The sequence below is a fragment of the Oryctolagus cuniculus genome, chromosome 4 (assembly GCF_964237555.1).
Source record: "Oryctolagus cuniculus chromosome 4, mOryCun1.1, whole genome shotgun sequence".
Lineage (NCBI taxonomy): Eukaryota > Metazoa > Chordata > Mammalia > Lagomorpha > Leporidae > Oryctolagus > Oryctolagus cuniculus.
This window is the reverse complement of record NC_091435.1, coordinates 12,491,065-12,504,219: the sequence shown is the minus strand read 5'-3', so window position 1 is coordinate 12,504,219 and position 13,155 is coordinate 12,491,065. Positions and strand designations below refer to the sequence as shown.

The 13,155-nt window shown below is 53.9% G+C and overlaps 1 protein-coding gene across 3 annotated transcripts in view; it reads right to left on the bottom strand.

Moving 5' to 3' along the window:
- The window catches only part of URB1 (URB1 ribosome biogenesis homolog), an 81,341-nt gene extending 75,272 nt beyond the window's left edge, over positions 1-6,069 (bottom strand). For 2 of the 3 annotated variants that reach the window (XR_011387734.1, XR_011387733.1), the window contains exons 1-2: positions 5,797-6,068; positions 158-297 (exon numbers count right to left, since the gene is read on the bottom strand). Coding sequence is in view for 1 of the 3 variants with exons in the window: in XM_070071878.1 (XP_069927979.1) it covers positions 158-297; positions 5,797-5,938 (282 nt within the window). In the remaining 2 variants the exon portion in view is untranslated. Of the gene's footprint in view, positions 1-157; positions 298-5,796 lie in introns of all 3 variants that reach the window. The other variant, XM_070071878.1, reaches the window with a different exon arrangement.
- Between the last annotated feature and the right edge of the window lie 7,086 nt (positions 6,070-13,155).

The following is a 13,155-nucleotide window of genomic DNA, read 5'->3' as shown; positions in this document are numbered from 1 at the left end:
CTCCACCATTCGCCGGGTGCTAACAAGGCTGTGTTTCAGGGACCACGAAGGCAGGGCTGAACGCGGCCCGGGGCACAGGCACAAAGCGTGGTGGTCTGAGGAAGCTGGGGCTGTCCAGCACCCCCACACGCTCGCCAGGCGGGCAGGGCCCACGTACTTCACTTTCGGGCCGCTTCTCCCCACTCAGGAGCTGGAAGACCTCGGCGCACTCGACGGAGATCTTTATGTACCCTTCCACCACATCATACATGTCCTCGCTCGGCAGCTTCCTGGCAGTGGACACGAACGCCTCCAAGGCTGAAATGAGAGTTGTGTCCAATCGTGAACGAGCGCAGCCTCCCCCGACACCGTCCCGGCCACGACGGCCCCTGGGCCCCCACACGGAGCAGCAGCGGTGAGTGCTGCAGACCCGGCTGCCCCCACCCTCCACGTGCACACGCTGACGCCTTAACCCCCAGAGACGGCATGGAGACAGGGCCTTTGGGGGGTGATCGCAGTCACTGAGGGTGGGGCCAATCCAGCAGGTCTGGGGTCCTCTTAAGGAGGGGAGGGAGACGACAGAACTGTGTGGGAACAGGGAAACAAGGCAGCCGTAAGCAAGCCGGGAAGAGAGCCCCCTACCGGGGCCCTGGCTTAGCCCTGCCACCTTCAGAACCGGGAGACGACCATCTCTGATGTATACGCCACCCAGGCTGTGGCACTCTGTTACGGCCAACCGAGCAGATGAACCCACAGGGACGTTATCAAGACACCCAGGAAAGACGACGCAGGAGAGGAACAGAGCAAACCGCCCGCCCACACTCACGGGCTTGCTCCTGGCTCCTGCAGTTACTCCTCTGGACGCTCCCCGCCCCTCAGCTTGCCTTCCTGAAGCCATAAAATGGGCTCACAGCAAGGTAATGAAGCACTACCACAAGCCTTACCTGTACTCTATCAGTTAGGTCTCACCGTGACCCACCGCCCTCGGCACTAGCATTTCCTTCCATTTTACAGATGAGAAAACTGAGGCCCTTGTGCAGGGCGACACAGCCAGGAAGTGGCACAACAGAAGCAGCCTGGCTCTGGAGCCCACGGAGCACCCCTTCACGCTCATGGAATTGATCCCTGGGGCTCGGGGGCGGGGGGGAGAGGGCGCGTGGTGTCCGAGTGGGGCCTGGCCCACTGTCGGCACCAGGCCCGCCAGCTGACCCAGTTCCACACACGTAGGGCTGAATTTGGAGACTTCTGGGGCCACAAGCAGGATTTAACACTAAGAACATAGCAGGCAAGAACGTAAACTCTGGAGCGGTGGCCTGGCCATGCGCCTGTGAGCTCTGGGGAGGTGAGCGAGTCACTGCAGTCCGAGTTTCATCACCACACCTGAGAAACGAGAGCCATGACGGGACCTACTTCCCAGGGCCCACGGGAGCACACAGCGCAGAGCTCCCACGGAACGCACCTCAGCCTCGCGCCTAGCACAGAGCGAACCCTCAGAAAGGGCCCTGGCTGTCCTCAGCGGCAGCAGCGTCTATCAGGTCATTCAGCCCTCTGCTGGCCTGCAAAGGTCTTTTTAATTTTTTTTTAAAGAAAGATTTATTTTATTTATTTGAAAGGCAGAGTTACAGAGAGCAGTAGAGACAGAGAGGGGTCTTCCATCCACTGGTTCCCTCCCCAGATGGCTGCAGCTGAGCTGATCTGAAGTCAGGAGCCAGGGCTTCTTCCAGGTCTCCCACATGGGTACATAGGTCCAAGGACTCGGGCCATCCTCTGCTGCTTTCCCAGGCGCATTAGCAGGGAGCTGGACTGGAAGTGGAGCAGCCGGGACTCGAACTGGCGCCCACTTGGGATGCCAGTGCTGCAGGCTGGGGCTTTAACCCGCTGTGCCCCAGCCCGGCCCCAGTGCAATCACCACGTAGGCTGTAGTGCGGCACTCCCCAGCAGCTGTACTCACCCCCTAAACACCCACCAAGCACCTGTGCTTGTGGTGCGGCAGGCTCAAGGCTCTGGGGCCAGACTCCACTGCTGCCTCCAGCTCATGAGCAGGGGTGAGGCTGCTCCGGCCGGGTAGCTGTGCGGCACCTGAGCACTCACAAGACCCCACTGCCTCCTTCAAGAAAGCAGAACACCGGGGAGAGCCAGGGTTGCTAATGCAGAGGGTAGTCAGTGCTGTTTCTCTTCCAGGACTCATGTGCCACACTCTCACTTAACTCTGGGCAGTCCAGGTACAGCAGGCGGGGACTGCTGGCCCAGTGCACCTGTCCTCTCTCTGTATGCACCACTCCCTGAGGGGTGGCTGGGATGTGCTGCTGAACAAACTGGCAAGGCCTCCACCCACGTAGTACTTACTTATGAATATTACTTATGAATATTTATGAGGCACTCACCACAACCTCTGCAATAGACAGGGACGGCACAGTGCAGGAAGAGGGCTAGGAAGCACGACTCAGGGGTGCATGGGATGTGGTTTTAACTGGGGAGCAAGATTTACACCGGAGGGGGGAGGTTTTCCCTACAGAACACTGAAACCGACAATGCTAAGAGTAAGAACGAGTCGGAGGGCTGCAGGCCAAGGATCTGCCAAGGCCCAAAACTGGAGGGTGCAGAGGGCGGGGCCCAGTAGGTGAACAAGTGGGGAGGGTGATCTGAGACAAAGCGAGGTGTAGTAATGACCTTGTATTTTATCCTAAAGACCCTGGGACATCCCTGGAGGTTGTCATGAGAGAAGTGAAATGATCAGATCAGAAGTTTTAAAAGCTCATGGTAGGGGGAGGCGGGGGGGGGGGGCAGCGTTGTGGCATAAAGCCGCCACCTGCAACACCGGCATCCCACGTGGGTGCTGGTTCGAGTTCCAGCTGTCCCACTTCCCCGCTAGGAGAGCAACGGAAGATGACCCAAGTGCTTGGACCCCTGCAGCCATGTGGGAGACCCAGAAGCTCCTGGCTTCAGCCTGGCCCAGCCCTGGCCACTGCAGCCATTTGGGAGTACACCAGCAGATGGAAGAACCATCTCTTTCTGTCTCTCTGTAACTCCTTTAATAAATAAATATACAATATTAAAAAGGAAAGCTCATCCCACTGCTGCACGTAGAGGGCACAAGAGTAGGAAAGGGAGAACGACCCGGGCAGCCCCAGCCACAGGCCCAGCAGGGACTGACGGCACCCAGGCTAGAACGAGGATGAGGATGATGGAGGGGACGCGTCCAGGCCCAGCGGGACAGAGGCAGATGCACCTGCAGGAGCACCCAGGTGACCAGAGTTAGCCCTTCCTGTCACGGGGACACAGAAGCAAGCGGGGATGGGACTTCCACCACAGGATCTGAAGCACACGGCTTCCTCCTCCTGACGCCGACGCCGACGCACCCCGAGCCCTCGGGGTCTGCACCGTGTGACACCCAGCCCTTTCCTCCACTACACGGTAGGGAGCGGCATCAGAACCTTCCCCCAGCTTGCACCCGCTGCACCCCAGCTCCCAGCAATGCCACCTCGAGAGTCACGAAAGCGTATCAGCAACCAACAGAGCCTCCCACGAGGGAGTCACGCTTCCACCCGTGCCATCGGCCTCACCGAATCTCCTGGTCCGCCCTTCACCTGCACCGACGCCTGTCGGCATGAGGCAGCAGCTGCGGGCCGTGGCGGTCTCTATGAAACAGGGCGAAGGACCTTTGCAAAAATGACTGCTGGGGCCGGCGCTGTGGCGTAGTGAGTAAGCCGTGGCTGCAGTGCCGGCATTTCATATGGGCGCCGATTCAAGTCTCGGCTGCTCCTCTTCCGATCCAGCTCTCTGCTGTGGCCTGGGAAAGCAGTAGAGGATGGCCCAAGTCCTTGGGTCCCTGCACCTGTGTGGAAGACCTGGAAGAAGCTCCTGGCTCCTGGCTTTGGATTGGCGCAGCTCCGGCCGTTGCGGCCATCTGGGGAGTGCGCCAGCGGATGGAAGACCGACCTCTCTCTCTCTCCTTCTGTGTAACTGACTTTCAAATAAATAAATAAATCTTAAAAATTAAAAAAAAAAAAACGTGACTGCCTTTGCCAGAAACGCTCCAACCCCTGCCCCACCCCACACCGCTCCTGAAAAGCCGCCTCCTCTGGGAGTTTTCTCTGGTCCCCCGGGTTGAGCTGCAAGCAGCGTCAAGCATCCCCAAGCTCCATGCACCTCTGCTCTGGAGGACCCGGCTGGACCGGTAAGGAATGCGACATTGTGGACTGCCCTCTCCCTCCCCCCGCCCGACTGTGGGCCCCACAGCGGCAGGGCCCACGTCAGACTTGTGTTCATCCTTTTACCGCTACCCTACCAAATAAAAGCCCCTAGTACGTACTGAAGTGTGAGTGAGTGAAACGTAGAATCCTGTACTACCACTGGCCAGTGTTCAAATATTTTTTAAAATCTGTAGGAGGGGCCGGCATTGTGGTGCAGCGGGCTGAGCCACAGCCTGCGACGCTGGCATTCCATATGGGCACCCAGCTCCTTGCCAAGGCACCTGAGAAAGCAGCAGCAGAAGATGGTCCAAGTCCTCCAGCCCCTGCACCCATGAGGGAAGACAAGGATGAAGCTCCCGGCTTCGGCCTGGCCCAGCCCCAGCTGTTGTAGCCATCTGGGGAGTGAACCAGTGGACCGAAGATCTCTCTCCCTCTCTGCAACTCTGCCTTCAGATAAATAAATCTTTTATTTTTTTAAGAGATTTATTTATTTATTTATTTGAAAGGCAGAGTTAGAGAGAGGCAGAGGCTGCTGGTTCACTCCCCAGATGGCCGCAAGGCCCAGAGCTGTGTTGATCCAAAGCCAGGAGCCAGGAGCTTCTTCCGGGTCTCCCACGCAGGCGCAGGGACCCAAGCTCTTGGGCCATCTTCTACTGCTTTCCCAGGCCACAGCGAGGAGCTGGATGGGAAGTGGAGCAGCTGGGACTTGAACCAGAGCCCATAGGGATGCCAACACTGCAGGTGGTGGCTTTACCCACTATGCCACAGTGTTGGCCCCAAAATAAATCTTTAAAAAAAGAAAAAAACCTGTAGGAGGGGCCAGCATTGTAGTGCACAGGGCTAAGCCAGCACCTGCAACGTTGGCATTCTATATGGGTGCTGATTCTTGTCCCGACTGCCCCGATCCAGCTCCCTGCTAACGCTCCTGGAAAAGCAACACAAGATGGTCCAAGTCCTCGAGCCCCTGTCACCCAGAGGGAGACCTGGAAGAAGCTCCTGCCTCCTGGCTTCGGCCTGGCCCAGCCCAGTTATTGCAGGCATCTGGGGACTGACCAGCAGGTGGACGATTTCTCTCTCTCCCTCCCTCCCTCTAACTCTGCCTTTCAAACAAATAAAAATAAGTAAACCTTAAAAAAAAATTCTGTAGGAGAAAAATCGCAATCGAGGCGAGTCTGACCGCTACACTTCATCATCCCGTTAACCTGGGGGAAACACCGGCCCTGTTTAATTTTAGCACTCTGACCACGTCTGCACACAGCCCGTTCACTGGTATTTCTTCCCTGACAACCTGCACCTTTTCCAAGTGACGCCAGGCAGCTGCGAGGGGCGGCCGCGCTGCACAGGAAGCCACTGGGCCCCGGGCCCGGCTTTGGGCTCTGCTGCCCGGGAGCGGTCAGCGCGGGGCTGGAGGCTCAGGGTGCTCCCGACGGGGCACCCCGGCTTCACGTTCCTGACAACAGCAAGCGCGCGGCCGGACAGCTCCCCGGCGAGGAAAGGTGCGGGCCCAATCACCGGGGCCTGGGTTCCCCGCAGCCGCGGAAGCCTGGCTCGCACCCTCGGGGCCGCGAACGCTGCCCGCACACGGAGAACACCGGGCAGGCACGTGCTCCCGCCCCGCACTCACCCGCAGCGGCGCTCTGCGGGTCCCTCAGCTGAGCCTTGAACTGCACGCCCGTGAGCTCTTCCTTGCGGGCCCGCTTGGCTGCTCCCGCTGGCAAGGCCGCCCCGTCCTGGCCGCCCCGGGCCTTCCTCTTGGGAACCCCCATCGCAGCGAGGCCGGGGCGCGACGTCGACCACGCACCTGCGGGGGGAAGCCGGAGAGAGGGCGCGTGCACAGGGCTGACACGCACCTGGGCTCCTACACATGGCCCGGAAGGGGCGGGGCGTGCGGAAGACGCTGGGCCTCTGGGAGCCGGGCTCGGCGGAAGGGGCGGGGCTCGAGGACGGAGCCGGCGGAAGGGGCGGGGCCCGGGAGGGCGGGGCAGCGGGGTTGCTAGGTTACGGAGTCCGGGCGCTTTTGGTTTTCCGCCTGTCGCTGTGGCTGTGGCTCACGCCGGCGCCTCGGAGCCCCGTGGCGGAAGAACTCCCAGACTCCGTCTCCCTCCGACCCTGTGCGCCGTGGCAGGGACTTGGTTCTGGACCCGCAGGCGCCTGAAGCTGTCATCTGAAGACCCTGCCTCACGCGCTCCGGGATGCGCCGCGCCCTGCGCCTGGGGGTGGGTTCCCTCTGGCTCGCTGACCAGCAGGCGTGGTTAGTTAAGCTGGGAGGTCGTCCGGCCCCGACGCCTGGCCGAGGACTGTGCAGGTGCCCCCGACCCCCGCCCCAGGGCGGCCACCCGCTAAGAGCAGACCGGCTGGTCGGGTAGGAGTCGCTGCGCTCCTGGGACCGCGCGGCTGGACGGAGGGTCTCGGGGAGGGGGACGAGGGTGCAGACCGGCAGGGGACGGCCCGGGCCTCCACATCTAAATCCCATCGGTGGAAGAGAGAGACGGCGAGGAGCTGGCTGCCTCCGGGCGCCCGCGTCCCGCGTCGGAGTGCGCGGTTCCAGTTCTCCGCCTCCGATCCGGCTTCCTGCTGCTGCTCAAGTCCTTGGGCCCCTGCCACGCACGAGGGACACCGACTGAGTTCCCGCTGCTGTTGCGGGAGGAACCAGCAGATGTGAACGGTGAAGGGAAAATTTTTGAAAATAAATAAAAGCCCTGCCCAACCCTTGGGACTGCCTTGGAACAGTAAAGGATGCAATATTTGAAAAAATGCTTTGAAAGGGAAAAAGTGCACTGTACTTGTGTAAGATGCCCTTAATTGACTTGTCGGATGCACTACATGCACTGAAATAAAATGGAGGTAAAAATGAGTAAGTGGGGGCCGGTGCCGCGGCTTAGCTAGTGAGGCCGCTCCCTGCAGTGCCGGCGTTCTAGTTGGCATTGGAGTCCAGGCTGCTCCACTTCCGATCCAGCTCTCTGCTATGGCCTGGGAAAGCAGTGGAAGATGGCCCAAGTCCTTGGAACCCTGCATCTGCATGGGAGACCCAGAAGAAGCTCCCGGCTCCTGGCTTCGGATCGGTGCCGCTCTGGCCGTTGTGGCCACCTGGGGAGTGAACCAGCAGATGGAAGACCTCTCTCTCTCTCTCTGCCTCTCCTCTGTGTAACTCTTCCTTACAAATAAATATTTTTTTAAAAAATTGAATGTGAAAACAGGCAGGTGCATTTTTAAAATACGACTTAATACTTGAGTATGCAGTCAAATCAGCTAAGAGCTGACGAGTTTGATGATTCCTGGAATTCTTTGCCAGGCTGTCCTCTAGGCCAAGCAAATATGGACTTTTGCTCTGCAAGTAGATGTTTTGTTTTGGTAAAATTTATTTATTTATTTGAAAGTCAGAGTTACACAGAGAGAGGAGAGGCAGAGAAAGAGAGAGAGAGAGAGGTCTTCCATCCGATGGTTCACTCTCCAATTGGCCACAACTGCCGGAGCTGTGCCAATCCGAAGCCAGGAGCGAGGATCTTCTTCCAGGTCTCCCACGTGGGTGCAGGGGCCCAAGCACTTGGGCCATCTTCCACTGCTTTCCCAGGCCATAGCAGAGAGCTGGATCGGAAGTGGAGCAGCCGGGTCCCAAACTGGTGCCCATATGGGATGCCGGCACTGCAGGTCAGGGCATTAACCCGCTGCGCCACAGCAGCGCCGCCCCAGTAGATGTATTTTGAGCATCTGAGGACAGTGGCCTTTTGGGACCTGTTGGGGTTTCCTAGACTGTACTGGAAAAAGGCACCCAGTGTTGACCACAGCCACTGCGTATGGGAATGTCAGAGAGGGAGCTGCCCCTGCTGATTTGAGCGGAGGCTGCAATATTAAGAGAACGGGATATGCTCAAAATCAGACTGCAAAAGACACCACTCTTCTTACTCTTAGCGAAAACAGACTTCTGGTCCACATCGGTTCTCTGGTGCGTTGTCACACCAGCTTGGTTTTCTGCCGGGACAAATCGACCAAAAGAGACAGCAGCATAGTCAAAGCTTCAGTTTCTGACTGTGTGACCCTGGGCAAGTTACGGTTGTTCTGGACTGATTTGCCTCACAATTAATTAGTGCCAGGAAGTCGCCAGGATTGCCCAGCTAAAGGGGAAGCCAGAAGTCACCCAGTGTATCCAGCCCCAAGTTCAAGAAATCGGAGTTGGCAGTGCCCATCCCAGCCTCAGCCAGGGACAACCCTGATTGGCAGGAAATGGGTAAGAAAGCCCAGGCAGATGCTTCAGGAACACCATCCAGTGCCAGCAGTCATTGGCACCAGGTCACAGCCCTCTGCCCAGACTCTGGCTCGGCACCCCACCTCCAGGGAGTGGCGTGGCTCTGCATAGAAAAGGCCTGCACGGGTTAGTCCCCAGGGGCGTTCTGAGCTGTGACAGACTGAGCATCCCTGTTCCTGGGCTACTGGAAGCTGGAATCCCACTCGGCGTTTGCACTTGTTCCCTCCCCCGAAACTGCCTGGGCTCCCTGTGGCTCAGCCTCTCCCTTGAGGAAAGCCTCGATCTCTCCATCCCCCATTCTCTATCTCCTTACCCTCCTCCTTTGACCTTTGACCTTATCACCCTGTGATAGTAGATATTCTTTATTAAAATGTGGACTGTAGACTGGCACACAACAAAATTCAGTGCTCGCCTCGCACTGCCCAGACCACAACACCATAGGATTCAACAAATGCTTGCTAAGTAGATGTCTGTATAAATATGACTATGGATGACTGGACACATCGACCTGGGTCTTGTGCGTGATTTATGTGAGTCTACCCTAAAGGACCAATTCACTCCTAGAACAGTGTCCGAGACTTCTGAGTCAGTAAGCCCATGAATGGACCCCCTGGACCTCGGTGAATTAGCCGAGGGAAGCGTCCCACCCGAGGAGCCTGCCGGTTCCTCTCCTGAGGCCACACTGCACATTCACACCGCACGTTCACACCTGTTAATTGTGTTTCTTGCTCCTTTCAATCTGCAGTGATAGACTCAAGTTCTAGAAAGGCGTGAAAGGAGACGCTCAGTCAGGACCCACATCAAGTTCATGTTAAACCGCATCCTTTATAGACTCAGAATGTGAGAAGAATGCACTACTGTACACAAAGTAAAGCTGTTTTGATTGATTTGTCCTGCGTTGTTTCATCTGGATAAAGGCTTGTTAATTCAATCGCATGTTGAGGCGAGGTATAGCATTGTTTATGCAAATTCTGATCTCTGTAATTTCAATTGTAAGAGAGACTCAAACTGAGAAACCACCAATTTTTTAAAAATTTATTTATTTGAAAGGCAGAGTGGAAGAGACACAGAGAGAGAGAGAGAGACAGAAAGAGAGATCTTCCATCAGCTGGTTCACTCCCTGAATGGCGGCAACAGCCAGGTCTGGCCCAGGCTGAAGGCGGGAGTGAAGAACTCCATCCTGGTCTCCCACGCGGGTGCAGGGGCCCAAGCACTTGGTCCGTCATTTGCTGCCTTCCCAGGCACGTGAGCAGGGAGCTCGAGCAGCAGCAGAGCAGCCAGGACCTGAACCAACATTCTGACAAGGGATGCCAGCACTGCAGGCGGCAGCTTAACCCCCGTGGCACCACATTGCCAGTGCCAGTAGTGAGTGATTTAGTGTGACATTTGCACAGATCAATTATCTGCTTTAACAAGGAAAACAATGATTTCAAAGACAGTCGTTGTGAACTTCAGTGAAGGATGCAAGAGAAGTAAACCTCAATTCGATTCAACGGAACCCAATATATCTGCCAATATGCACTGTGCATATTGCATTATACAACCAGCCTTAATAAATCCAAAAGTATAAAACAGTATGCTGTACCCATCCCAGGGGACTTACAGCACCGTGGAGGGTATGAGCTCAATTGCAATAACAAGTTAAACCAAGAATCCAAAATGATATAAAATGTTTCAAGGCCATCTTATAATTAAAAGGATTATTTGAGCAACAGACACATCACCTTAATATAATCCAGGCTAGATCGCTGTATACTTCCTATCAAAATGATAGTAACGGAGAGAAAAACCAGGAGCTTTGAGTTTGTCCATTTTTTTTTCCTGAAACAAAACTGAAGAAAGATTAAAAAAAAAAAAAAATCCCTTCTTGTTCAATACGGAGTAAAATAGCCATACCCGTGAAGCCAGTCTCAATTAAAAAAAAAAAAAAAACAACTCATGACTTAGATGCGTTTTGTCTTCTTAAATCCCCCAGACCACTGTGCACACAGCCCGACCCCCAGAACGGATCTCCCCGGGAAGTGCCTGCCCCTGGGATTGTTCCTGCTTGGATCGCTATGTGTGCTAGGCTCCCCTACTCTCCCTCCTTACAAAGCAGTGCTATGAGCTGGACAGCAGGAAATTAGATTAGATAGAAACAGGAGAAGAAATGACTTGAATAGAAATGTATCCAAGTTAATAGACAGAAGAGGCATTTCTGCAAACAGAGGATGTACGGTTTTTCAGCAAACATGGAATAGCCCTGGAGACTGACCATGTTCTACACCACAAAGGAGGCCCTGATAAACCCCGGAAAATCAGCATTGTACCAGCATGCCGTCTGATCAAGCAAGAAAGTTAGACCTTGATAATAAGAGGCTGGGTTTTTGAAATCCCACCAGTCTAAGTGGGATGAGAATGGGACTGACTTTTGCTAAATGATACTTTGAAAGCAGAAGGGAAATTATGAAAGACTTGGAATGCAGCAAAATGAGTGCCTTATTATCAAGATCAGAGGACACAGTGCTTAGAATTTGGCATCAGAAAGCGAAAAGGGTTGAAAATAAGTGAGCTAATCAAAAATGTTCAAATCAAGAAATTGGAAAAAATGCAATAACCTAAACAGGAAAGAAGGGAGGAGAAACAAAGGTAAGCTCAGAACTGAATTACAAAAGAACAGAAAAAAACCCACTAAAGAATATTCCTAAGCCAAAAATTGATTGGTTTTGGTTTTTATGTTCTAGGGACAAAGCTGGGAAGATAAAAGGAAATGATGCAAAAAAAAAATGCCACAAAACATAAAAGAAGTAAATTAGTACAAACAACACAGATTTTAAAATAATAAAAAGTATTATAAACAACTATTCATCCAAAACCTTGAAACTAAATTCTGTTGGAGGGTAAAAGTTCCAACATTGACACAAAAAGCACTAGAAAATCTAAATACACCAACAACTGAAGAAAATGACAAGCCAATCAAACCTTTTCCAAAACACAGATGATTCGTCAGGCAAATTCTAACAATGTTCTAAGAAACAGAACATCCTTACCTAGCTCAGTTTGTTCCACGAAACAGAAAAGGAAGAAAGTATTCCAACATATTTTATAACAGGCCAATATAACCCTAAGTTCAAAGCCAAAGACAATACAGATGGAGGAGAGGAGGGAACTGCTTCAATGACAGATATGGATGTGTGGACATAAATACAAATAAATAGCCACAATTACGGATTAAAGGAGAAAAATAAATTATTATTTGAATAGATAGAAAAAGGCATTTGGGGCCGGTGCTGTGGCACAGTCGGTTAATCCTCCGTCTGCGGCGCAGGCATCCCCTATGGGTGCTGGTTCGAGACCTGGCTGCTCCACTCCCGATCCAACTCTGCTGTGGCCTGGGAAAGCAGTGGAGGATGGCCCAGGTCCTTGAGCCCCTGCACCTGCGTGGGAGACCAGGAAGAAGCAACCTGGCTCCTGACTTCAGATCGGCGCAGCTCTGGCCGTTGCGGCCATCTGGGGAGTGAACCAACAGAAGGAAGATCTTTCTCTGTCTCTCCCTCTCACTGTCTGTAACTCTACTTTTCAAGTAAATAAATAAAATCTCTTAAAAAAAGGCATTTGAAAAAATGCTTATTTATAATACTTTAAAATTCCTGAAAACTAGAACTGAGAGAAACCCCTTAACATGACAAAGACCTGCAGCAATTGTCATGCCTGCGGGAAAAACTTGAGGGACCCTTGCTTTATGGCTGGGAGCAATAGTAAAGACAGAGCTCTCCACTATCTACGCTCTTTTCTGTTACTGGAGATCCTGGCCAGCGAGACAAAGCAAGATGGAGAAAAAAGAGATGGAAGGATTGGAAGACCAGCTGAGTGCCAGTGCCACTCCATCATCATCGTCTCCTTTAACGTCTCAGAGTGCATCGCGACAACTTCATGCATTGGCTTTCTCTGCTTTGGTCTTTCCTTCCTTTTCATGCATTAACACTCCAATTACATCAACACGATCACTTTTCTTCGTTACATTGAAGTAATCCTGAACTGCTAATGTTAAATGTAATCATGTCTTCAGGATTCGCTTGGGGAAATCCACCTGCTGAGGTGCAGGAAGACAGACAGCATGGCAGACAGATCAGCATGAGTGCCCCAAAGGGGAGTAAAACAGACGAGGATCACTAGCAAGGGCAGGAGAGAGCAGATGCCTGAATGAGTTAGCGGGGCAGGAGGCGAGTCCAGACAACCCATGGGGAACGCATTCCAAGGAGAAGCCAAGCACAGGCAAAGGCATTGAGGCAAGAACTAGATAGACCAGAGTGGCCAAACAACAGCAAAAAGGCCCAGAGATCTGTGTATTATTCTGATTTCCATTATTACAGCAAAATGCCCAAGGCTGGGCAACTTACAAAGAAAAGAGGTCTATGTAGCTCACAGCCGTGGAGGCTGAAAGCCGAAACAGCATGGCGCTGGCTCTGGTGAGGGCCCTGCAGCTGCGTCCCATCGCGGCAGATGGGATCAGCGTGGGAGCCTGTGTGAGAGGGAGAGATGACATGGCGAGACAGGAAGCCAGAGCCTGGGAAGGCACCAGGCTGGCTGTTTTGTGACAACCCTCTCTGGAGAACCATATGGATCTCTTTCTGAGAACAGCGTCCCGAGTGACCCAACCACTTCCCAGTGGGCTCCAGCTCCTAGAGGTTCCACCCCCTCCCACGTCTCTACCCTGGAGCCCAGCTGCCAACACATGGAGCCTGGAGGGACACTGAAGCC